The sequence below is a fragment of the Otolemur garnettii genome, unplaced genomic scaffold (assembly GCF_000181295.1).
Source record: "Otolemur garnettii isolate 467f Iridium unplaced genomic scaffold, OtoGar3 scaffold00251, whole genome shotgun sequence".
NCBI lineage: Eukaryota > Metazoa > Chordata > Mammalia > Primates > Galagidae > Otolemur > Otolemur garnettii.
Window position 1 is genome coordinate 159,400 of NW_003852646.1, and position 24,732 is coordinate 184,131.

A 24,732-nucleotide genomic window follows, 5' to 3' on the forward strand; every position below is an offset into this window, starting at 1 on the left:
GGCTATTTTTTGGTTGCAGCCGTCATTGTTGTTTGGTGGGTCCGGGCTGGGGATTCGAACCCGCCACCTTAGGTACGCCGGTTGAGCTATAGGCGCCGAGCCTGGTCACCCTATTCTAACCTTAACCCCAAAATTAGGAAGACAAGTATGCCCTCTGGGTGTTCACTGTCCCATCACTGGGCCCACCTCTGCCAAGCCTCAGCCACTTCAGCTGCCTTCAGAGTAGCAGCTCAGCTTTGCCCATGGTCTCTTGACTGATTGCTTGAGCAGTTGGTGCCCCAAGGTGAGGCAAGGCTGTGGGATGTATGCCCATGCTTGGGACTATGGATGGGGCTCCTGTGCCTATATCACATAGGCACACCTGCTGGCATCTACATGTAGGTCTGGGGCCTCAAAGGCCAGCTTGTGTAGACAAGTAGGTGTGCATGCACATGTCCCTCTGCAGAGAGTGCAGACATAGGAGCCATGTGCCACATACAGTGTGTTTTTAGCACGGGGGTGGGGTGGGGGGAGCAAGGAGGCTATGGATGGCCATTCCAGAATATCTGTAAAATGTGGGAAGGGGGCATGTCTTAAAAATGTGCTTTTTCAGCGCATATTTCAGTCTGTCATGTCTAATATTACTGTGTAGTTCTTTAATAATGTTTACCTTGATGAGAAGCTCCATGAGGACAGTCTTGCTCACTGCCATCTGACCAAGGCCCAGCTTAGGGCCTGGCATGGGATTGGCACCTGGTAACTGTGTATTGATGTGCAATCCTGTACCACATCCTGGCCTGACCCAGGGTTAGGTGTTGGCATTACTCAGCCTAAGCCTTCCTCTTTTTTTTTTCCCTTTCCTGGTAGTAAAGCTGTCTGCTTTGGAGTAATCCCCCCTCTTCCAGAGGCTACCATCTCCATCAGTTACACTACGGTTTGTACCCCAGCAAGCTTACCTGGAATGACGATATCCCCAAGTCCCAGCATGGCAAAGTTGTCTGCTTCGAGGCCTTTCTCTAGCAGATCCTGGGGAAACACCACTGCAAGGGGAGGAAAGGATGTGAGGAGCCTGGTGGAGCCCAGCTTACTCTTAACTCCTGGGTCCTATTCCTCTAGTGTATGAAACCCACACATTGTGTTTCTGAGTGGGAGTTGCGATGGGGAGGCGGGAGGACGTTGGCAGACAGGCAGAAGGGCAATACCTCCATCTGGAATCACAGCTGGTTAGAGTGAGGAGGAATCTGGCTGAAGTCATTTAGACTGAAGGTTTAATGCCTTTTTTTTCGGCTGGGGCCAGGTTTGAACCCGCCACCTCTGGTATATGTGACCGGCGCCCTACTCCTTTGAGCCACGGGCGCGGCCTGGTTTAATGCCTTTTTTGAACTGTAACTCACATACTATACCATTTCAAGGCTGTTTTGTAGGTAGAGAACCTTTTGGCTAAATGAGATTGACCCTAAAGCCCAGTACATTGAAAGAAAAGAGCCACACAGTGCTGATACCTAAAAGGTTTTCTATCGCACTACAAAGGGGTATGGACAGATGGTGGCTCTTACTCTGAAGCAGGGTAAGCCTGGCCTATAGGCTCCTTCTGTATTCACTGAGGAAGAACAGGACACATACCTGCAAATTTCATTTTAAAGCCTCCACTCAGACATCCTGCTGGACAGACTGTTTGGATAACAAATACAGACTAGGGAGGACCATCTCCCTGTGTCCAGTCACAGCAGAAGGTGGCTGTAACAGGACTGACTTAGTTTTCTCACCTGTGACATAGTTAGAACAACAGACTGATCCCACAGGGTTCTGGTGAGGATTAGATGGTCTGTACACATTAAATGCTATCCCACGCCTTCCTTTACTAACCCAGTCCTGACTCTCTGGGGTAGCCTTCCCAGGGGAAGATCACATATGGTATCAGACTAAGTCAATCAGGACATTCCTGTCCTCTGAATTCCTGATTCCTTTGTAGCCAGGGGTGGTCCTATGATGAGCCTCTGGCCAACAGCATGTACACAGAGGCACACTACAGGTTCTGGGTAAATATGTGTTTCCCTAATAAATGTGTAGATGCCCTTACCCTGCCAGCTTCTTCAGGCTTCAAGTGGGCAGTGTACAATGATTTGCAGATTTCTTCAGTGGATCCTCTCAATCCTGGTACCAGGATTCAATCCTAGTACCATTCAATTCTGAGTGGTAAAGACTTGTCTCCATTTTATAGACATGGAAACCAGGGCTCAGAGAGGTTAAGTCTCCTCCGCAAAGCATCATAGTTAGCAAGTGGCAGGACTGAGATTCAAGGCCAGGTGGCCTGATTTCAGCATATCTGCACTTACTTATTCTGTTTTTCTACCTTTGGATTCCAGTACTAGCATTAGAAGGCAATGGGCCTTCTCTTCAACTCAAAAAACCAGATCCCAAGCATCAGAAATCAAGTAAGATAGTGTGTCATTTCCCTGCTGATCCATTGCCTAACAGGCCAAAAGTTCCCAAAAGGCCTAAGAGGTCCAAGCTACTTGGCATGACATTCTTGGCTTACCCAATTCTGGCCTCTGCCTACCTTTTTCCAGTCGATTCCCCTAGAACTTAGCTGCTCTTCCTCTGAGCTTGGCCACATTCTTTCCCTGATTCTCTGATCTTAGACCCTCCACGTATTTTCCTGCCTCCAGCCCTTTGCTGAAGCTGCGCTTTCTCTTTCAAACGCCCATACTGCTCCTGCACGCTTGAGAAATGCATATTCATCCTTCATGACCCAGAAAAGCTTTTCCTGACACCTTGGCTGAGTTCTCTGTGCTCCCAATCCCCCTGGGCTCATCCATCAAAGCATGTGGAGAATAACTGTTCTGGCTTGCCCAGCATCTGTTCCCTTCTCTACTTGACAACTGCCCTCCCCTTCTATACTGGTTCTGGGGGCCTGCCAATTCAAACACTATGCCCCCAGGCACTAGAGAGGGCCATGACCCCGGCCTGTCCATCATGATCTTCCCTCTCCCCAGAGGGAGTGTCTAGCTCATAAGCCAGGCTAGGCCATGCAGGTTTATTCAAAGCTAGGAGAAACTTGTTTTCTTTCTTTTTTTTTTTTTTTTTTGAGACAGAGCCTCAAGCTGTCCCCCTGGGTAGAGTGCCGTGGCATCACAGCTCACAGCAACCTCCAACTCCTGGGCTCAAGCGAGTCTCCTGCCTCCGCCTCCCAAGTAGCTGGGACCACAGGCACCCGCCACAACGCCCGGCTTTTTTTTTTGGTTGCAGCCATCACCGTTGTTTTGGCGGGTCTGGGCTGGAGATTCAAACCCGCCACCTTAGGTGTACGTGGCTGGCGCCCCAGCCTGGTTGAGCCATAGGCGCCGAGCCGAAACTTGTTTTCTTCTGGGATCATTGAGCTGGGGCCACAGAATTTGGAAGCAGTTTGTGGTCATGAACCAGCCCCAATGCATGGAGAAAACCTGTCTGGAGTGGTAGAGAATGAGACTCCAAGAATTAGCAATAGACTATTGCTTTCCTTTTCTTTTTCTTTTTTTTAATGACAGTCTCACTTTGTTGCCTAGGCTAGAGTAAAATGGGAATCAGGCTAACTCACAGCAACTCAAACTCCTGGCTTCAAGTGATCCTCCTGCCCTAGCCTCCCGAGTAGCTGGGACTTCAGGTGCTCGCTGGCCTGGCTAATGTCTCTATTTTTAGTAGAGATAGGGTTTCTCTCTTGCTCAGCCTCAAGAGATCCTTCTGCCTTGGCCTTCCAAAGTACTAGGATTATAGGTGTGAGCCCCTGCACCTGGACTGAGACAACTGTTTCTTGATTCCCTGAGAGGACTCTCCCTGAATGCCCACTACCATGACTCATGCACTGCTGACTGCCTTTCCAATAGTGACTCCCTCTTCTTTTTGCTATCACGCATGACTGATTCTGTCACCCTCTTTCAGCCTTGTGGTCTCAGACGGTGATTCTTGATTACCCTGAGGCTTGGACTCCAAGTGAATCATGCTTTCCTATCCCCTTTACTCATGAATGGTTTGGACTTGGGCCTATGACTCAATTTTTGCCAATAAAATATGAGGAAGACTACATGGGGGATTTAGAGAAAACCATCCCTCCCTAATGAAAAAGAAGACAGCTTTTTTTGTGCCTCTGGACACAGCTGTGTGAGGAATCAATGCTAAGGACTGTGGCAGCCATTTTAGAACCATGAAGGGATGAACTAAAGGACAAGTGGACATGCCGAGAATGGTGGTGTGTGGGAGGACTAAAATGATCTTGGCTCCTAGTGACTCCAGTGAAGGTCATCAAGCCAATCCTTAGCCTTCTACCCCTAGGTTTATTATAGAATAAGATAAGAAAATTGCCCCCTTGTTTGATGATGCTTAAATAAGTTGAGTATCACTTATCTGAAATGCTTGGGACCAGAAACGTTTCAGATTATTTTGGATTCAGAAATATTTGCAAATCTTGGAGATGGGACCTAAATCTAAACAGGAAATTCATGTAAGGTTTCTTCATTGGAGACAGAGTCTTGTCTGTCACCCATGCTAGAGTGCCATGGCCTCAGCACACTCACAGCAACTTCAAACTCCTGGGCTCAAGCAATCCTCCTCCCTTAGCTTTCCGAGTAGCTGAGACTACAGGTGCCTGCCACCACGCCTAGCTAATTTTTCTATTTTTAGTAGAGACAGGATCTTGCACTCTTAATCTCAAGCAATCTTCCTGCTTTGGCCTCCCAGAGTGCTGAGTCATTTGTGTTTTTTTTTTTTTTGAGACAGAGTCTCACTATGTTGCCCTTGGTAGAGTGCTGTGATATTACAGCTCACAGCAACCTCAAACTCTTGGGCTTAAGTGATTCTCTTGCCTCAGCCTCTCAAGTAGCTGGGACTATAGGCACCTGCCACAACACCTGGCTTTTTTGTTGTTGTTGTTGCTGTTGTTGCAGTTGTCATTGTTTAGCAGGCCTGGGCTAGGTTCAAACCCGCCAGCTTTGGTGTATGTGGCTGGTGCCCTACTCACTGAGCTACAGATACCACCGTCATTTCTGTTTTATATATACCTTACACACATAACCTATAAGTAATCTTATACATTATATTTATTCACTTATTTATTTATTTTTCAGTTTTTGGCTGGGGCCAGGTTTGAACCTGCCACCTCCAGTAATATGGGGCTAGTGCCCTACTCACTGAGCCACAGGCGCTGCCCTATTCACTTATTTTTTAACGGATAGGGACTCACTATGACACTCAGTCTGAACTTCAGTGGTGTGATCATGGCTCACTGTAACCTCAAATTTCTGGGCTCCCAGGAAGTGATTCTCCCACCTCAGCCTCCCAGTAGCTGGGACTACAGGTGTGCACCATATAATTTTGTACAAGAAACAAAGTTTGTGTTAAGTACTTATTTTTTTTTTTTTTTTTTTGAGACAGAGCCTCAAGCTGTCCCCCTGGGTAGAGTGCCGTGGCATTACAGCTCACAGCAACCTCCAACTCCTGGGCTCAAGCGAGTCTCCTGCCTCCGCCTCCCAAGTAGCTGGGACCACAGGCGCCCGCCACAACGCCCAGCTATTTTTTGGTTGCAGCCGTCATTGTTGTTTGGCGGGTCCGGGCTGGGGATTCGAACCCGCCACCTTAGGTGTACGTGGCTGGCGCCTTAGCCGGTTGAGCTATAGGCACCGAGCCGTGTTAAGTACTTATATGTGGAATTTTCTACTTGTGTCCTATCAATGCTCAGAAAGTTCTAGATTTTGGAGCAGTTTGGATTTCAGATTTTTGAATTAGAGATGCTCAACCTGTAGTTGGATTTTCTAAACAATAAACAACAGAGATCCTGAGTAACAAAACCAAAGCAGGTGTAAGGCAGATAGCACCCAATACTCAAGTGCTGAGGGGATCCCAGTGAGGGAAGATTCCGGTCTCAGTGCAGAGGTCCTCTTTCCTGGAAAGCTTACGTGTGCCCCACCCTGGCCTGGGTTAAATACACTCCCCTCCACGCTTGCTCCCATTCCAGCTCATTTCACACCATGCTGCCCTGTGACCAAGGGGCCAGAGGCTAGGGCCTGGGTGGGTAGGGAATACCTGCTTGTGAATATAACCAGATGAATCACCGAGAAGCACACCAGGCTGGAGGCATATAAGAAAGCTTAATGGAAGAAGAGGCATGTGGGGAAGACCGGAGAGAGGCACTTAACACAAAACAGGGGCCATGTGCACATGGGTCAACTGGGGTGGACAGAGAGGTTCCCCATGGTGGGGGTGGTCACTTACATTTTATTGGTGCCTCAAAGGACTTGGCCACTGTCACCATCACGTTGGTGCCAAATACCTAGAAAGAGAAGAGAGGAGTATGGAAGGAAGTAAAATGATGGATAGGAAAGAATGGCTGTTCCTGGGCTTGTAGATGTGCTACTGCCTGAGATCTGTGGGGAGAAGGGCAGGGAGCTGCAAAAGCTCCAGTGAAGATCTAAAGTTGAGGTGAGATAGTGATCTGATACTGGTTCAGGGCAACAAAGGGGAAACGTGGAGTACAGAAAAACCTCCAATGGCCCAAGCCAGGCAGCCCATGTTTGCTCAGTGTTCCACTCCTCCCAAGTGATAAAGTCCCGTAGCACCACTCACTCAAGGGGTGAAGAGGCTGCCTGGGGCTGGGGAACAGGTGCCCAAGACAGGCTCTGCAATGCCTCTCAGAGTATGAGAGGTCTCTTAGCCCAGGGCTGGTGTGCAGCCAGAGCACAGAGAGCCTCTTCCTCCCAGATTAGTGCCCTTGCTGGGTTCATTCATTAGCCTTCTACTTCCCCTGTTTGGACTTCTGTGAGGCTCAGCTTGCATGTTGAGGAGACACAGATTAAGTAATGCCCCCACTAGGGCCACCATGAGGAAGACATGAGAGTAGTTGTAAGGCACTGTGCACAGACTGTGTTCTTAAGAGGTGGAGTCTGTTCTCTCTGGGCTGCCTTTCACAGATGGGTCCAGAGAGGAACTGCTTTGGGATCCTGACTTCTACTCCGAGGCAGCTGCTCTATACCATATCAACTTGGGTCAGGCAGGGGAGTAGGAAGGTGAGGGGGCTCTGGGGCTGGATATCCTTGGCTTGACTTACCCAGAAAACATCGTAGATAAAGAGTCCACCCAGCAGGATGCAGCCAGTGCTGACATTGTTCAGGTGCAGGAGCTCTACCCCGTTGAGGGAGAAGGCCAGGCCAAAAAGGTTGTTGGCAATCCAGTGCTGGGGAAAGGCAAGAATGAGACCAGCTCACTGTGCCCTGCCCCTGCCCCATCAACCCAGCTTCCCCTTGTGCCCATGCCTTGGCTACTTACCTTCCGCAGCAGGTACCAGACACCAACGATGCTGCTCAGGCCCAAGCACACCAGATCCTTGGTGTCAAATTCATAATTGACGATTTCTGAGCAGAGAGGCCAGGTAAGTCCACTCCCCAAAGCGGGGCTACCCCTCCCACCTGTCAGCCCCTGGACGTAGGACAGCATGACTGTGGGCACTGTCAGAAGCCCACTGGCTGGGGGGCTAAGCCTCATCTGCTTCAGAGTGGTGGAGTTTCAGGAGGGTGGGGAGCTCACTGGAGTCACCCCTAATTCCTCCAATTTCCTAGAGAAGGGAGCTGAGGCCCAGAGAGAATACAAGCCTGGTGCAGGGTCAGTGCAGGTGGTCCTTAGAGTTAGAAGCACAAGCTTTGTCGCTTGTAGCTGTGGTTGGGTAACCTTTGGGAAAGCAGTTCCCTCTCTGAGCTTGTTTCTTAATCTGTGAAGAGGATAATAGTACCTCTCTCATGGAGCTGTTGTGGAGTTAAGTAAGACAGTTCTTACAATGCACTCAGCACAGTGTCTGGCACACAGTGGGTGCTCAATTAATGCCAGCTACCATTGAGCCCAGGTCTTTAGCAAGGTTCTAGTTCATTTTGGAACCGTTCTACTTTGCCACCAAAGGAATCAAGAAGTTTGCTGGCAGCTCTTAGTTCACAAGCAGAGGAAGGTGGTTAAGAAATGGAGACTTGGAAAAAAGGCAGGAAGGAGTCCCTGAGGTCGATCTTGTGGGGGGCCCTCTTGTAGACATCCTTAGACCCATTCTTTTTCACTTCCAAATAAGGAAGCCCAGAGAAGAGGTGGAACTTGCCCAGAGTCAGTGTGTAGCTCTTCCTTTCAGATTCCAGAGTGTAGCAGGTTGCTTGCTGCTTGTCCCCCAGTTTCTGTTATCTCCTCTGTGGTAAAAGAACCCTGATTTTTTTTTTCCTTAAAATTGTTAAATTTATTTAGCATAACCACAGAGGCATTGTTTTCATGCTGTCACATAAATACACAAACACATAAAGTACAAAAACCATATTCAGCCCCCCAACTGTATTCCTTTTGAGACTCATTTAAAGGTCTTCATGTGCCATAGCCCATCATTTAAATAATGGATGTTTTCAATGCCAATTCCTTTGTTGACTTTCTCAATATCTTCGGCAGACATCTTCATGACACCAACACACAGAGCATGCTGTTTTCCTTCTGCCATGACCGCAACAATCGTATCTACCGCAACAGGGTAAAGCTTAGCTCCAGGAGAAGTTAAACCTGGACACATGATATTTGCTCCACTGAGCACAAATTTGATGGCTCCTTTATCAACCTGCTGATGTGGCAGGATAAAAGGATACTTGTGAAGTAGCCTTAGAGTTGGATAAAAAGGCCCCTTCCTTTGTCTAAAAAATAGTAATTCTCCATTTACTGTAAGAATTTCTGTATGTTCATGGCATCGGACTATTTTGACAGGATCTTTCTTAGGCATGATTTGATTAAGCCATGGTTCAATACCTGGAAACTGCTCTATCAGTTGGTTCTTAATGCCCTTAATGACTGACGTTTTCAACTGGATGCAGTTGGACACATTTTCCTTCTCATCAAATTTCTTGAACATGATCCAAGGTGAAAGGGTGACGGCAGAGAAAGGCCCGGAAAGGGAACGAAACGGAATCAGCACAGTTGGGCAGCGTCCCCTACACCGAAGCCGGCGCTGACGGTCTGATGCCGTTGTCGCTAACCGGAAACTGAACATAGGCAGCGCGCTTTACGGCCTACGAAATATGACCACTTCCGGTCTTCCGAACGCCACGTCACGTGGACACTCTACCCACTCTTCGTCAAACTATCGAGTCCGGTCCAGTGGGGGTTGCTGAGAGGGCGGGACATGGAGAACACGAATGCCACGTCACGTGGGCACTCTACCCACTCTTCGTCAAACTATCGAGTCCTGTCCAGTGGGGGTTGCTGAGAGGGCGGGACTTGGAGAACAAGCCGTGACACAATTTTGGTTGCCGGAAGAAAATTACGGAGGGGCGCGCTCTGATGATTATTTCCAACTGGACATGAGACCGACTCACGGCCATTTTCCAGATTCTCCTTTGTAACGAAATGGCCTGGAACACAGATGCCTCTTCTTCTCTTTGGCTGGACTGTCGAGTGGTGGTCACCATCCTGGATCCAAGAACCACCCCCCAGCATGGCGGAACCTCCCCCAGCATGGCGGAACCTGAGACGGAAGGGGCCTGCAACTCTGAAGACGCTGTGGCCGCAAGTTTAGCCTTCTTTATAAACCTCTAAAATCATTTATTTGGCATAGATGCACTAGAAATGCAAAAAGCAATAACTGTAAAGTCATTACTCTTTAGGGGACAAGGCAGAATATGCCACGCACCGGGTAGAGTGAGTATCTTCCACTTGGTTGAGCTACTGATAATCTTTTTTTTTTTTCCTTTTTTTGGACAGAGTCTCACTATGTCACCCTCGGTAGAGTGCCGCGGCAGCACAGTTCACAGTAACCTCCAACTCCTGGGCTTAGGTGATTATCTTGCCTCAGCCTCCCAAGCAGCTGGGAGTACAGGCGCCCGCCACAAACGCCCGGCCATTTTTTTTTTTTTGGTCACAGTTGTCATTGTTTAATTGGCTTGGGCCGGGTTTGAACATGCCACCCTTGGTGCATGTGGCTGGGGCCTTAACCACTGCTACAGGCACTGAGCCACCACTGATAATCCTTACAGCATTCGAATCGGTACTCTAATTGACCCATAAATCCTAGGCTCCTCCTAATTCCCCATAGTTTCTGTTTTTTAAGAATTGTGGAGCTCCCTTTCCAAATCTTAGGAAGAATAGTAATCATATTAAAAGTAAACACAATAAAAATAGTTAGTTGCAAAGGTCAGCTTTTACTGAGTGCTTTACTGTAAGCCAGGCAGTGTGCTGAATGCTTTCACTTATCATTTACTTGCAGTCTTAACAAAATGCCCATGAAGGAGGCAGATTATCATTTTCATTTCATAGATGTAATCTAAAAATAACCACCACCTAACAGAAACACCCAATGCTCAGAGAGGTAAGGCATTTACCCAGGATCCTGTGTCTAGGTAGCAGCAAGAGCTGGGATGTGAACTCAGGCCTGGAGATCCCAGAACCCACTTCTTCCATCACTTGCTCTACTGGAAAACCCTAATATTGGACTCCGACAAAGGGAATGGTGGCAGAAGATACCCATGGCACACCATAGGGGAAAAGTGGGCAGCACTGACCTTCCTTGCTCTCCCCAGAGCCCTGTGTGAAGAGCAGCTGGTACTGTCGATTTGGGAAGTTGGCTGGAAAAAACTTATTCATGAAGGGGCTGGAAGGAAAGATAAAGCAGGTCGGCAAACAGAGCCCCCGTGGCAATCACAGCCCTGAAGTATCCTGCCCCTGAACACTCATAGCTGTTATCTCCTGGCACCCTCACAGCTGATCTGAGAGGTAAGTGTTATTGTTCCTCTGCTACAGATGTGGAATAAGCCCTTAGAGGTTAAGGACTTGCCCTGGGGTTACACGAGGAGCCAATGTCTAAGATGAGGCTGCAACCTATGTCTCTGAACTCCTAATGGTTTCCAAGCTGCCTTTTTTTTTTTTTTTTGAGACAGAGTCTTACTTTGTCGCCCTTGGTAGAGTGCTGTGGCATCACAGTTTACAGCAACCTCAAGCTCTTGGGCTTATGCGATTTTCTTGCTTCAGCCTCCCAAGTAACTGGGACTAAAGGCGCTGCCGCAACACCGGGCTATTTTTAGAGACAGGGTCTTGCTCTGGCTCAGACTGGTCTTGAACCCATGAGCTCAGGCAAGCCACCTGCCTCGGCCTCCCAGGGTGCTGGGATTACAGGCATGAGTCACCACGCCCGGCCTTTTTTGTAACCACCAAAAAAATGGCTTGTACCACTCTTAGCCTTGTACCACCAACTGCCTTTTTTGTAACCACCAAAAAAATGCAAACCAGTGGTAGACAGACTTTCATGTAAAATATAGTTTTGGGGAAAGCAATGGATCCTAAAGTCTGGCCTATGCACCACCTGTATGAATCTCTTGTCAAGAAGCATATACCAGTTCTGTCAAATCAAATGACTGATGATTACCTCCACCCGACTTGGTGACTTGTGATTCTGTTCACCAGCAACAGGCCTGAGACTTGGAATTGATCAGTCAGATGAATCTCAGCCCCCAGGGCAGGATCATTATCACATTCACTTCTTCCACAAAGGCCTCTGTTGCTCAAGTTTGGCTTCACCTCTAGAAGTATTCTGATTACCCAGTATGCCCTACTTCCCAGTTGGGCCAGAATGGAGACATTCTTTTCTTGATCATCATCAGAGCAAGATTAGCAAACCAGGGCCTCTCAGTATAGCTGCTCCCAGCAGTACTGTTGAGTGGCTACAAGCTTAGGGAGCTCAGCCCCGAAGACTGCTGTGTCATGCACCAGCTGTCTGGCCCTGGAAGAGCAGAGCAGCTCAGTGTCCCACTCCTCACTTGTATGTAGCAATAATACTACCACCTTATCAAAGGGTTACTGTGAAGGTAAGAGAAGGCAAGTGAGCAGCTCAGCCCTCCACGCGGCCTGCAGCAGAAGTAGAAACTGTGCTGCCTGTGGCACATTCCTTTAGAGCCTGAGCTTGAATGCATTTGCAACATCAGATCAGGCTGATAATTACTAGTGTGCTAGGCAAATCCAGGAATGATCCTCCCAATTGACAGGAGGCAGGCCAGGAAGTACCTAGGTCACAGTGTTAGGCAGGACTCTTGAGGAACTCGATGGCTTGGAGAAAGATAGGAATTCAAGAACCATCTCTAGGCTTCTATTTTCCCACTTGTCAAACAGTTGACCCCTGTGGGGCTTGTAGTATGAATGATGAGAGGGCTTTGTGTACTGAGATGTGGCAGGCAGAAGCTAGCAGAGGCTGGAAGCTGAAGCTACTTTCAGCTTGGTTCGCTGAATCACTTTTGGGGGAGTCTGAAGCCAGAGTGTGTGTATAGGTGTGGGCAGAGGCAGAGAGGCAGCCTGAGGAGCTAAGACCTTCACCCAACTTAGCTGGCCTCTTCCTTAGTTTGGTGCTTGGTTTCTCAATAGGCAGAGTGTGATGGTTAAGAACATGGTCCCTGGGTTCAAATCCCAGCTCTGCCACTTACAAGCATTGTAACATTGGAAAAGTCACTTAATGGCTTTATGCAACAATTTCCAATCTGAACACTACAGTACTTTCTTTGTAGGGTTACTAAAAGAATTAAATGAGTTCTTGGCACCCTGTAAGGCAGTTTTAAGTAGAAAGTCTCCAGAGTGATGTCTTTGTTACTTCAAGAAAAAAGGGGCTGCCAGATAACACAGGGGAAGAGGCAAGTGACCTGGGGAGTAGAAGCCTGTGGATGGAGGGCAGGCGCCCCATCTCATCGTCTTCACTGCACCTGGGGGTGAAGGTGCCTGGGAGGCATCTGGTAAATGCTCGCTGAACTCTGAAGACTTTCTGCAGCAGGCAGACTCTTTCTGTCCCCTGATGGCTCACATTAAACTTAAAGGTCACTGCTTCCTACAGAGAAACTACGTCCTGGTACCTTTCTCCCCTGGGGGTAGAAGGCAAAGGTCAGTGAAACTGGTGATGTGGCTGCCTCCTCCTCCTCCTGGGGTGGCAGATTTGAGCCCTCTGGGCTTTTTCCCCCTTAAAGGCCAGCTATATGGGACATGAGCTCAGTCAGAGGTGATGAAAAGAAACCAAGGTTCCCTTGGTAGGAAAGGTATCTGGGATTTTGCTTGGGCTTGAGTCTTGGTAACTGTACCGCGGTCCCTGCCTTCCTCCAAAACCCCAAGTTGGTTTGTTCCTAAAGGGGCTTGAAGTGGCCTAGGGGATGGTAGAAGAGGTGAAGGGGATCTTAAAAGAATCTCAGCTCAGGTACAGCTCTTTATAGCCTTTCAGCAGCCTCTCTTCTGCCAATCCTCAGGAGACTGGAGGTCCAACGGGAGAAGGTGGACAGCCCACCCTCTATAAATGCTCCTTCCCCTTCACTTTTGCCCAACTGTAAAGAATACTAGTTTTGGAATCAGACCCAGGCTCAAAACCTCACTCAGCCTTTACTAGCTGTGAATCCTGGTGGTCCTTAGAATCCCATAACCCTCTTAGCCTCAGTTTCCCCGTCTTGAATCTTTGGACCTTGTTTGGATACTGAAGAAGGTTTGACTCCCAAGTTTGTAGATATCAGCAGCTCCTGTAGATTCTAACAACACTGTAGACTTTCTTTCAGAAAATATTTAAGAAAATTCAATTTAATTGAAAAAGAAAAGTCAATTTAATTTTTGGATCAACTTTCTAAAAAGTACGATAAAATAATGCTTTACTAAAATTGTTTTCATCAGATTCCATTCTTTTCCATGTAAATCTTATGGTAGCAATTTCATTCATCCCACAGTTTTTGGTCCCCATCAGATTTTTCAGTGGACATTGTTGTCCTTCCCTGTTAGCAGGTTAAACAGCACCCCTTAGTTTTGTGAGGTATAATTTTCCCAGGTCAAATTTTCTTGCTCTGAATTTCATTAAGAAAATAATTATTCTGTTAGTTTCTAATCACTAACATATAAATTTCACTATGTGCAGTTTTAGCTGCTATTGGTTTTATTTTCTGTTGATGACGTCTATCTCTAAAAATTATGAATTGGTTAAAAGACAGACAATTGTTTATTAGCTAATCTATGAGAAATCTGGAACAATATTCCTCAGTTACTGCTCTAAGAGGAAAGAAAAGGTCTGTGTGTCAAAATCATAGAAGTTCAAAATACCCTGCTTGAACAGTTGGGTAGACATAAGATTTCTTTTGTAAAGTTGTTGAGATAAAGCACATGGCCTAAGACTGGCTTTCAGAACACATTAGAGGCCAGGCACAGTAGCTCATGCCTGTAATTTTAGCACTTTGGGAGGCTGAGGCAGGATTGCTTGAGATCAGGAGTTTGAAACCAGCCTGAACAAGAGACCCTGTCTCTATCAAATACAGAAAAAATTAGCCAGCAAGATGGCACGTGGCCTGTAGTCCCAGCTACTTGGGAGGCTGAGGCAGGAGGATGGCTTGAGTGCAGTATTCTGAGGTTGCAGTGAACTATGATGATGCCATTGCACTCTAGCCTGGGTAACAGAGTAAGAGTCTGTCTTTAAAAAAAGAGAAAAAAGGATGGTGCCCATGGCTCAAAGGAGTAGGGCCCCAGCCCCATATATCAGAGGTGCCTGGTTCAAACCCGGCACTGGCCGGAAAAAAAAAAAAAAAACTGGAAAAAAAAATAGAAAAAAAAGAAAGAAAACACATTAGGTTCTTTCAATCTGAGATGGAGGCTGGGTTGTGGGGAGAACTGGGGGTCTCAAGCCTCTCACAGATGCTGGGGTACGAAGGGCTAGAGTTGGGTAGAGGATGCTAATCATTATAGGAAAGGAAGGATCCAGTGCCTGAAGTGATTCCCCCTACCCCACCCGAGGTCCCCCAAGAGATGGGTCTGTCCTTAGAGCAAGGTAGACTGGGTCTGCGACTATCTTGCTAGCCCAAGTCACTTTGGGCCTTCATTGTACAGGCTGAAGGGCTTCTCCAAGCCAGGTAGAGTAAGATTTTGGGGGTGAAGGATTGGTGTAGGACAAACTGACCTCAATAAGAAGATCAGAGTTGAAGTTCTAGCTGTATAACCTTGGGTCATCCACTCAACTCACTGTGTGCTCTGGGGATATTAGAGAGGCTCATTTGATTCTTCCTACACCTTTCTGAGGAGTTACTTGCAGTCCCTTTATTTTATAGGTGGAAAACTGAGTGTCAGGCTGGATGCAGTAGCTCATGCACTCTGGAGGCTGAGGTGGATGGATTGCTTGAGCTTAGGAGTTTGAGACCAGCCTGAGCAAGAGCTTGAGACCCCATCTCTACTAAAAATAGAAAAACCAGCTGGGTGTAATAGCGTATGCCTGTAGTTTCAGCTACTAAGAAGGGTGAAGCAAGAGAATCGCTTGAGCCCAAGAGTTTGAGGTTGCTGTAAGCTGTAACACCACGGCACTCAACTCCAGGACACAGAGTGAGACTCTGACTCAAAAAAAAAAAAAAAAACTCACAAAAAAACCCCAAAAACAAAACAACGACAACAAAAACCCCTGAATGTCTTACATAATATAAAGCTGGCCAAGCAGGGCCTTGGTCCTGGGGTTGCCTGCTTTGAGCTCATGCTCCTGACTACCATGGTGTCCTGCCAGCATGCCTGGAGTACTGAGGTCATACCTCGCTATTCAAAGTCTGGTGAGCACATTCTGCTCCTTCTCTCTAGCCTTTTGTCATCTACTTTGCTGTGCTCTCAATGTGCACAAACTTTCCAGCTCCTGGCCTGACTTCTCTCCACTTGATACCTCTTCCAGGTTTCCTGCCCTTCAAAGATGAGTTCAAGTCAAGTTTCTTCCTTTTAGGAACTTTCCTTGGTCTGTTGGCCACCTCTTGATTAGTGGTACTCAGCCTGAGGCTGTATGACTTAAAGGGGGGTAGACAGAAACATGCTGGGACATCTTTGTAGACACAAGCTCAGGGAAGGGTGGTGGCACAATTCCCATTTGGTTGAGCAGGGCAAGGATGCCAAATGTTTGTTAATGCCCAGGATAGTCCCACACAGTGGAGAACTGGCTAAAACACTGTTAACAGCTCCCCGAGGAACACTGGACTATTATACTCATCCCCACTGTAACACATCAGTGTGTGGCAATCTGAGCAGAGTGGCAGTGGGAAGAGGATGGGCTCTGGGCCTACACCTGGGTTTGAATCCTGGCTTTGTTGCTTATAAGCTGTGTGATCCTAGCAAATTTCTTAACCTCTCTGAGCTTCAGTTTCGCTGACTTACCCCAGGATTAAAAGCAAAAGCTAATGATACCATGTCATCTGGCAGGTTAACACAGTAATAGCAGCAGCTAATGCTTACCCAACACATTAAGTGCCAGATACTGTGCTAAAAGCTTTTCACATGACCTCATGAGGACAGTACTATTAATTTTTTCCACATTTGTGAGGAATTTGATGCCAGAGAAATCAAGTAACTTGCCTGAGGTCACAGAGCTATTAAGTGGCAGAGTCTGGATTCAAAGTTAGGTAGTCCAATTCCAGAGCCTGCATTCCCAACTTCACCACAGCCTCACTCTCCTTATGAAATAAGATCAGGTGTGAGGAGCCGAGTACAGTGCATGGTGCGTGGAAGGCAACAACACCAGAGATGGCACTGGGATTACTCACCTCAGTACCGGGAATTATTATCCACAAATAATGTTCCTAATAACTGTGGTGGTGGGAAAACACCTACCAGATACTCTTATTCCCTATAAGGAAACTGGCCCAGAGAGGTTATAGGTCTTGTCCTGGTCACCTACAGTTTGACACATGGGAGAGATTCCCTTGAGTTTGACAGCCAGGATTCAAAACCTGGCTCTGAGTGAAGGCAAAGGTCATGTTCTCATCCAAGACCCTGTGTTGGCTCCTGAGAAAGCTGCTTCAAATGTTGCAGAGAGGTGCCTTCTGACCTGATGGTGTGGGACAGGGCCAGGATTCCCAGCACGAAGAAATACATGGACAGCAAGAGGTTGATGTACTCCTGGGAGAATATCTGAGGCAAAAATACAAAGAGAAACAGGAAGTCAGGGTTGCTGGTGGGCTAGGAGGAAACCAGAGTCCCCACTTCTCTTCTGGAGGTTGGTCTCACCCTTCTGGAGTTGGGGTGAGGAAGAGTCTTAGACAATAAAATACTAGAGGCCTTGTAGTGATGGCAGCTGTGGGGAAAAAAGGGGAGAACCTCAAGTACCCCAAGGGAGTCTGTAGGTTTATATTTGGTGGCTTCATTACCTGGAGACAGGTAAGTAATTGTGTTTGTGCCCTATACGGGAGTACTAGGGGTGGGTAGGGAAGCCTGAAGAGCCCCAAGAAAGCTGTTGGAATCTCAGAATTTGCTCTCCCGGGTTTCCTTCTCTGCTCAAAACCCCAGGCAGCTCCTCCAGAGTGGCGCCCTGGGCTCCAGGCCTGCCAGTTACAAGCCATGCACATGCCTCACTCCGTCTTCCACACCCTTACCCTTCTGATAATTCCTGCTGCAGTAATGGCTGCAAGTTATGACAGACAGTAGCCGTGTCAGCTGTTTCTTGTTTTTTTATTGTTAGGTGAAATTGAGAAATATTCTCTGTTACGATGCTCCCAATTCGACTGTTGGATGTTATTAATTTTGGACTTTGGTAAGGCTATGCCATATGGCTTTGCTGCATTGTCTGCTCAATGTGCTACTGTGATGGTGTCTAACTTGAATGATGTGCTGCTGCATGGGGCATACAGGTTTAGCCACTCTCAAGCTGGGCTCTTTGGAATCTCTTTAAATGCCTGTCTGATCATGTCACTGTCTTATGTCAAGTCTCTCCAGGGCTTTCCTTTGCTATCATAAGCTAAAGGCCCACACCCTCCTGCTGGTCTCTCTTGGGCACTGTGGTGACCACTGCAGCTCTTCTGAGCCTTGGCTCATATACCTTCTCTTGTTCCACGTGCTGCAGCCACACTGGCCTTTTTTGCAGCACCTTGTCTGTGCCACATTTCCACCCACAGGCAGCCTATATAGCTATAGCCTATATTTCTGCTGAATGAGATGTCTGCCTCTCCTTTCACCTAGGCCACCCCAATGGAGGCTTCTTGGCTCCTAGCTCTCACAGTTTCCTTGACATGGCCACCCATCAGTGATCCAACACATATTTACTGACTACTCACTATGTGCAGGGCATTCTGGTAACACTAGGGCTATGGCAAGGAGTGAGGCAAAGTGCCTGCCCTCACAGATGGCACGTGCCGGGACAGGGGAAGAATCTTAACAGAAACAATTACACCCAATATTCTGTCGGGTGGTGTTAGGGGCTAAGAAGAACAGCAAAGCAGAGCAAGGGGTAGAGTGAAGGAGAACTGCTACTTTCAATAGGAGGTCAGGGAAAGCTTCGGGGTGAAAGGACACTGGAGGAGAACCCTCCATGCAGTAAGGGAGCAGACCGTGAGAGAGAGAAGGCAGTGGGAAGGGCAGGTGCAAAGGCCCTGAGGTGTGTGCATGGTCATGTGTGCAGGGACCAGTGGGGCCTGTGAGCCTGGTGCAGAGGGAGCAGGGCCATGTATCAGGAGATGAGGCTGGGTGGTAAGGGGGTGCCAGACCCTATAGTGCCCTGGGGAAGACTTTAGGTTCATCTGGGCAAGATAGGCTGGTGCCAAGGGCTTAGGGCAGAGTTATGACATGACCAGCTGGCATGAAAGAACCCCTCTGCTGCTGTGAAAGAGAGACCCTGCAAGGCAGGACTGAAAGTAGGGAGCCCAGTGAGGGCACTGCATAACCCAGCAGGGGGAGACAGTGTCTCAACTGGGGCATGGAGGAGAAATGATGAGCAGTGGGAAGACTCCAGATCTGTTCTGGGATTGAAGCTGCACGATGTGGGGAGGGGCTGGATATAAGGGTAGAGAGGCAGGCACAGGTGGTTCCTGGGGTCTGGCTGAGAGGCTGGGCAGACGGAGGAGCTGTCATCTTGGATGAAGGCTTGGGCAAGAGCGGGGCTTCTACCCCAGGCTAGTCCGGCTAGACTTTTAGGGCTGTATGAACTCTGCCTTCACATCTATCTGTGTGATTGGTGTCTATCTCCACCACTTAATGGATGCTTCTTGAGGGCAAGGATGGTTAGCTGTTTTTCTCACTTTGGTGTCCCCAGAACCTAGCACAAGACCTGAAGTAGCAGGCACCGAATAAATGCATAAAGCTTGAATGAGGCCTGTGTGAATGCTACAAGAAATAGGCCTGTGAATTAATTTAACAGGGATATGGATTGTGTCTCTTCATGAAGATGTGTACCTCTCATACTGTTCTTTCAATGTGGGCCCTTGGGAAAAATCTCTCTCTAGCCACATCTTTAAGCTTCTGGTTGGTTTGACTGCATGGGCCAAGTGAATAGGACAGCAAGTCTCACTTTCCTTTGTACTTTGGCTGCAAAAAAAGTCAGAGCCACACCTATGGCCTATGCCATAAAGGCTCTCACCCATGGGTCATTCCTCTACCTGACTGGCTGAACTGCTCCCTCAGAGCTCCTCCTATGTGGCCCCTGTGTGGCGTGTCATGCTTCCCTCTCTAGGACCTCTGAGTATAAATGCTTTTGTGTCATAGGCCTGAGCATAATTTCCATGGCTGTGTTGGGTGATCCTTGAAGACTCCAAAGGGGAACTACTCCCCTATCTCCAACACAACTGGGGATGAGGATGGGATCATTCTAAGCTCAGGTGGCAAGTTCCTCAGAGAGGCCTATGCAATGAAAGGATCTGTCATACTCCTAAGACCTAGAGAGGGAGTGCTTTTGTTGAGAGTCAGGGAGCAGCACACAAGCAAAAGGCATCAGGGGACTTACTTGACTTGTATGTAGTCTAGGCCACAGTAAGGGGGGGGCAAGAAGGGGAAGCTGTGGCAGGGACCAGTCTCATCACACTGGTATACTTTGTTGCCTGGTGGGGCATTCAAGCCTATCTGTGGGGATGGTGAGGCATCAGGAAAATATAAAGTGTTAAAAATGTATTCCAGTGCCCCCCTCAGGAAGAGGAGAGGGAAGGGGCTGAGGAGGAGTTACTGTGGTAGGCTGTTTTTCAGTTAAGCAAAACCAACCAACCAACCAACCAACCAGCCATTAGGCTGGAGTGCAAGAGGAGCCCAGGGGCTGCCCTGTTCAGCAGGAAGCTGCCTTTTAGAAATCTCAGCATGGACAATCTAGAGGCAGAGAGAAGAGGTACACTCTGTGCTTCTGCACAGGGCAGGCTGCAGCTTACCTGCCCAGAGAGGAGGAGAGGCTGAGCAACAGGAAGCCAGTGCCTTAAATAAAAATGTTCACACCCACTACTGCCAGAAATTCCTATTTGGGACATCTGGCTTAAGGAAAGAATCCTAAATACTAAAAATGTTAGAAGGTCTTAAAGCAAAGGACTGGGTATGTATTCCTGGTGCTTAGCACAGCAGAGACTTGAGAAATATCTGCCAAAAGCAAAGCTAGAAGCAATGGGCTAGATGTACACAGAGCCACAGAGAGAGCTCAGAAGTATAGGGGAGAGAAAGGAAACAGAGAGATGCATTGCACAGTTCTATTTAAGGAAACTCTCACAGATACACACAGATACACCAACACTATTTATAAAAACACACATATCCAAGGACATAAATCAAACACATTAGAGCAGGCATCTCTGGCAGAGAGGGAAATGAAGGTGGGAAATGGAACTGGGTATTGGGGTGAAGGGGGAAAAAGGAAGTGGGATCCTAGCATGGACTGAAGATGGTATGCTATGAACCAAGGCATTGGATAAATTCAGTTCTTCACCCCAGATCCAGAAAAAACGGGGAAAAAAATCAGTGATTACTCAGTATTATTTAATACACTCTTATTTATAAGAGTAAACATCAGAATGACATTTTCTGTTTTAAGTGAGTGGGATGCTATAAATCAACTGTGCTATATATTTTAAAACTATTGAAAGGAGTATTTCTGATCCAACAATGAGGGAGCTAAGGAATAGGAAACAGGTGTTAAAAATCATGCTTTTGATTCACTCATAGACTGGTAAACACTAAAAATTTTGGTGCTACCTAATGTAGGTGAGGGTCTGGGCAACCCAGCACATTTCTGTTAGTGGTAACATAAAATGGTATAATCCTTTCAGAGAGCAATTTGGTACTATTTAAGTAGAAATGAGTTACAGACTGGGTACAGTGGCTCACACCTGCAATCCCACTACTTTGGGAGGCTGAGGCGGGAAAACTGCTTGAGCCAGGAGTTCAAGACCAGACTGGACAACACAGTAAGACCTCACCTCTTAAAAAAAAAAAAAAGAAAAATCAGCCTGGTGTGATGGTAAGCACCTGTAGTCTCAGGAGGCTGAGGTGAGAGGATGACTTGAATCCATGAGTTGGAGGCTACAGTGAGCTACTATCATGCCACTGTACTCCTGCTTGGGCAACAGAACAAGATCCCATCTCTTAAAAAAAAAGTAGATGCTGTTTGATCTGGTAATCCTAAAATATGCTTGAAGAAAATATGTGCATGAAAATATTCATGGCAATACTATTGTTACCTCAAAACTGGACCCATATAAATATCCTCAGAGGTACACTGTAAAACAGACCTGTGAATAGCGTTAACAAGAATGAGGTAGATTTGACTGTGTTGATACAAAAATACCTTTGTGGTAAGAGTCATGTTTTACATATTTAAATATTTTAAGACAGTACACATCTACATATATAAAAGATTCAATAGAAACTATACTGGGGAAAGGATTGTGTCTTATTTATTTGTACCTTTGCTGAGGTTGAAAAAAATTTTTTAACCATGTACATGTATTTTTAAAATATAAATTAAACTTAGTCTTGTGGAATTTTCAATGATCAGGAAAAAGCACTCATAATGTACTATTAAAAAAATAACAAGTGAGGCAGGGCATTGCTCACACCTGTAATCCTAGTATTCTGGGAGGCCGAGGCAGATGGACTGCTTGAGCTCAGGAGTTCAAGACCAGCCTAAGCAAGAGCTTAAGACCCCATTCTACAAAAAATAGAAAAACTAGCTGGGCGTAGTGGCACGGGTCTGTAATTCCAGCTACTCGGGAGGCTGAAGCAAGAGGATAACTTGAGCCCAAGAGTTTGAGGTTGTGGTGAGCTATGATGCCACGGCACTCTACTGGGGTTGACAAAATATGACTCTGTCTCCAAAAAAACCCAAACAAATGATATAATACTATAGTTATAACAAAATTATAATGTTAAATTTATGCTTATCAAAAGTCTATATATGCCAAAATATTTACAGTGAATACCTCCGTATGGTGAGATTTGTCCCTCTCTTGATATACTTTAAGTTTTCTGTATATATTAACTTTTATAATTCCGAAAATCCAGAAAACAGTTCAGTTATATTGAGAAGAGTTTGCAGTAACATGAGAAAATGCTTATGAAGTTATTAATGTGCAGTGAACAAAGCAGCTCCACACTGAATACACCATGTGCTCACAGCTATGGAGAGACCATGCACAGGGAGAAAGAGTGGAAGGACACACCTCCAAAGGGAGACTGTAACTGTCTCTGGTAGTGGGGTTTTGGATGATTTCTGTGTTTCCCTTTATACTGTCCTGTGTATTCCAGGTTTTCAACACTGAGCCTGTGTAACTTTTATTGGGGAAATAAACCTCGATAAATTAAAAAAAAAAGTGATTAGTATGACAGCAGTATGTCTGAGACACAAGCTATATCCCACCCCAACATAAACAGTACGATGAAACCAAACTGGTATCACGATAACAGAACAACGTGCTACATGGAGAAAAGAAACAGGGATGGTAGGAAAGGGCCCCAAACACCAACAGTGGTTGCCTTTGGGTAGGATTATGGGTGAATTATTAATTTTTCTCTGCTCTTTATTTTTTATAAATGAACATGCATGGCTCCTGTGATGGGAAAAATAAAACAAAATAAAATAAAGTCATTTAAACCAAATGACAAGACAAGTGGCAAAATACTTACTTTGAAAAAGAGGTAGAGCCCCAAGAGCGTGCAGCTGGCGATGATGGGGAAGCGGGCAGCATCCCGGCTGGTGATTGTTTCGGGCATGTCTGAAGCATTCTAGAGGAGAGAAGAGTGGCACTAGCTGAGCTGGATCCTGGTAGGAATCTGATGCCCTTCTCTCCCCCTCCTCCAACTCGGCTTAGTTATGTGCCTCAGGCTTTGCCACTGCTGTTCCCTCTGCCAGGGGGTGCTGCCCACCTCATACTAGGGCAAGATACTCTGATCTCACCATTTTGCCATAACGAAATCTGGACCCTGATGGAGATAGTCCAGGGAGAAGCCAGGGCACAGGTTGCACGTCTTGGGATAAAATGTACGGCAGAGGCCGCTCTAGTATAGAATAACTAAGAGAACACGTGGACACTGGTGATATCAGACCAGTCTCAGACCTCACGAGGAACACTATCTCCCATTTTCTTATGGATTGGCTAAGACAGAAATATGGTTAGTCTTTCATCCAGTAGGTTCTGAATATTATGAATTGAAACCAACTATTGACAAATGCTAAAACAGCAAATGGGGAGACACCAAATGCGAGGAGAAGCAAATCTTGACAAAACTTAGGAAATTTGACTGGGTAAGTACAACACAGGAAAAATAAAAGGCACATTTAAATTTACAATGGCAGATGCTGTGATTGGGGAAGAATGTGATGTGGGCAAAGAGCTGATGAAGGATAAATATTTGTATGAAAAAGAACTGAAGGCAATCAAAATAAGTTTAGTATTATAAAAATGGAAGAAAATTGAAAATAGAGTTAACAGTGCAATATAGAAATTAAATTAGCTTCACAGAATTCATGCCAAAGGACTTCCTAATGGAAATTCATCAATGATAGTATAAATTTGTAGTCAAATAGATTCAAAAGCTTCCAGAATAACAAAGCTCTCTACATGCCCCCTCTGTTAGACAGAATCCTCAGGGTTCTCAAAGGGCCCAGCAAATATTACTGCTACAAAGCCGCTTCAGGAATTTCCCTGCTAGAACAAGTCTACTTCCCAACGATTTTATTTCTCAGCTACTGAAAGTCCCAGCAATGGCAGATTAGAGCTCTCCTTATAATCAAAGTGACATTCTTTCCATAGGAGCCACAGGCTTATTACAGTGCCTGAGATTTTACCATCAAATGTCCATCTTGTGAATAAAGCACCAGCATCCCTGGAGAAGGGATTCATTGAGTTGCAGAGTCTCACCGGTATTTTGGTTCATAGCTGGCTCTTAAACATCAACAGGAAAAAACCTGCTAAGAGAGAAGCTGTCTGGAGAAGGCAGACTTGGTTGTGGGAGAACCTAGTGGCCCAGGGTAGACAACTGCAAAGAGGGAGGAAGGAGAGAGGCAGAGGGCAGCACATTTGTGAAATGATCACTCGGAGGGGGGTTGTGGGGAATGGGCATGCGTACACAGCACTGGCCAGAGTACAACCTGTCCAGCCTTTTGGAAAGGGCTATTTGGCAGAATGCATCAAACCATAACTTGGATGTGCCCAAGGATACAAAGAGAGGTTTCACAGAACAGGAACTACAAATGGTTCTTAATCGTAAAAAAGGAATGTCCATTCTCATTTTTTTTTTTTTTTTTGAGACAGAGAGAGTCTCATTATGTCACTCTTGGTAGAGTGCTGTGATATCATAGCTCACAGCAACCTTGAACTCTTGGGCTTAAGCGAGTCTCTTGTGTCAGCCTCTCAAGAAGCTGGGACTACAGGTGCCCGCCACAACGCTTGGCTACTTTTTGTTGTTGTAGTTGTCATTGTTGTTTGGCAGGCCCAGGCTGGGCTTGAACCCGCCAGCCGCAGTGTATGTGGCTGGCGCTGTAACCACTGAGCTATGGTGCCAAGCCTCCATTCTCATTCTTCT

The 24,732-nt window shown here is 46.7% G+C and overlaps 2 protein-coding genes across 3 annotated transcripts in view; both read right to left on the bottom strand.

The window, feature by feature from the left end:
• Nucleotides 1-24,732, bottom strand: part of HM13 (histocompatibility minor 13) — a 53,400-nt gene that overhangs the window by 18,392 nt on the left and 10,276 nt on the right. For both annotated transcript variants that reach the window (XM_003802608.3, XM_003802610.3), the window contains exons 2-8: nt 22,834-22,932; nt 16,799-16,881; nt 10,515-10,603; nt 7,273-7,358; nt 7,055-7,180; nt 6,223-6,280; nt 936-1,019 (exon numbers count right to left, since the gene is read on the bottom strand). In XM_003802608.3, coding sequence (XP_003802656.1) covers nt 936-1,019; nt 6,223-6,280; nt 7,055-7,180; nt 7,273-7,358; nt 10,515-10,603; nt 16,799-16,881; nt 22,834-22,932 — 625 coding nt within the window. The remainder of the gene's footprint in view (nt 1-935; nt 1,020-6,222; nt 6,281-7,054; nt 7,181-7,272; nt 7,359-10,514; nt 10,604-16,798; nt 16,882-22,833; nt 22,933-24,732) is intronic.
• On the bottom strand, nt 8,200-9,705 carry LOC100946058 (malignant T-cell-amplified sequence 1). Its single transcript, XM_003802611.3, has one exon. The coding sequence runs from the start codon at nt 9,005-9,007 to the stop codon at nt 8,324-8,326; it is 684 nt and encodes a 227-aa protein (XP_003802659.2). The 5' UTR covers nt 9,008-9,705; the 3' UTR covers nt 8,200-8,323.

Bases quoted from the DNA above. Each gene is read 5' to 3' on its own strand.
- LOC100946058 (XM_003802611.3), bottom strand. From the start codon at position 9,007: ATGTTCAGTTTCCGGTTAGCGACAACGGCATCAGACCGTCAGCGCCGG.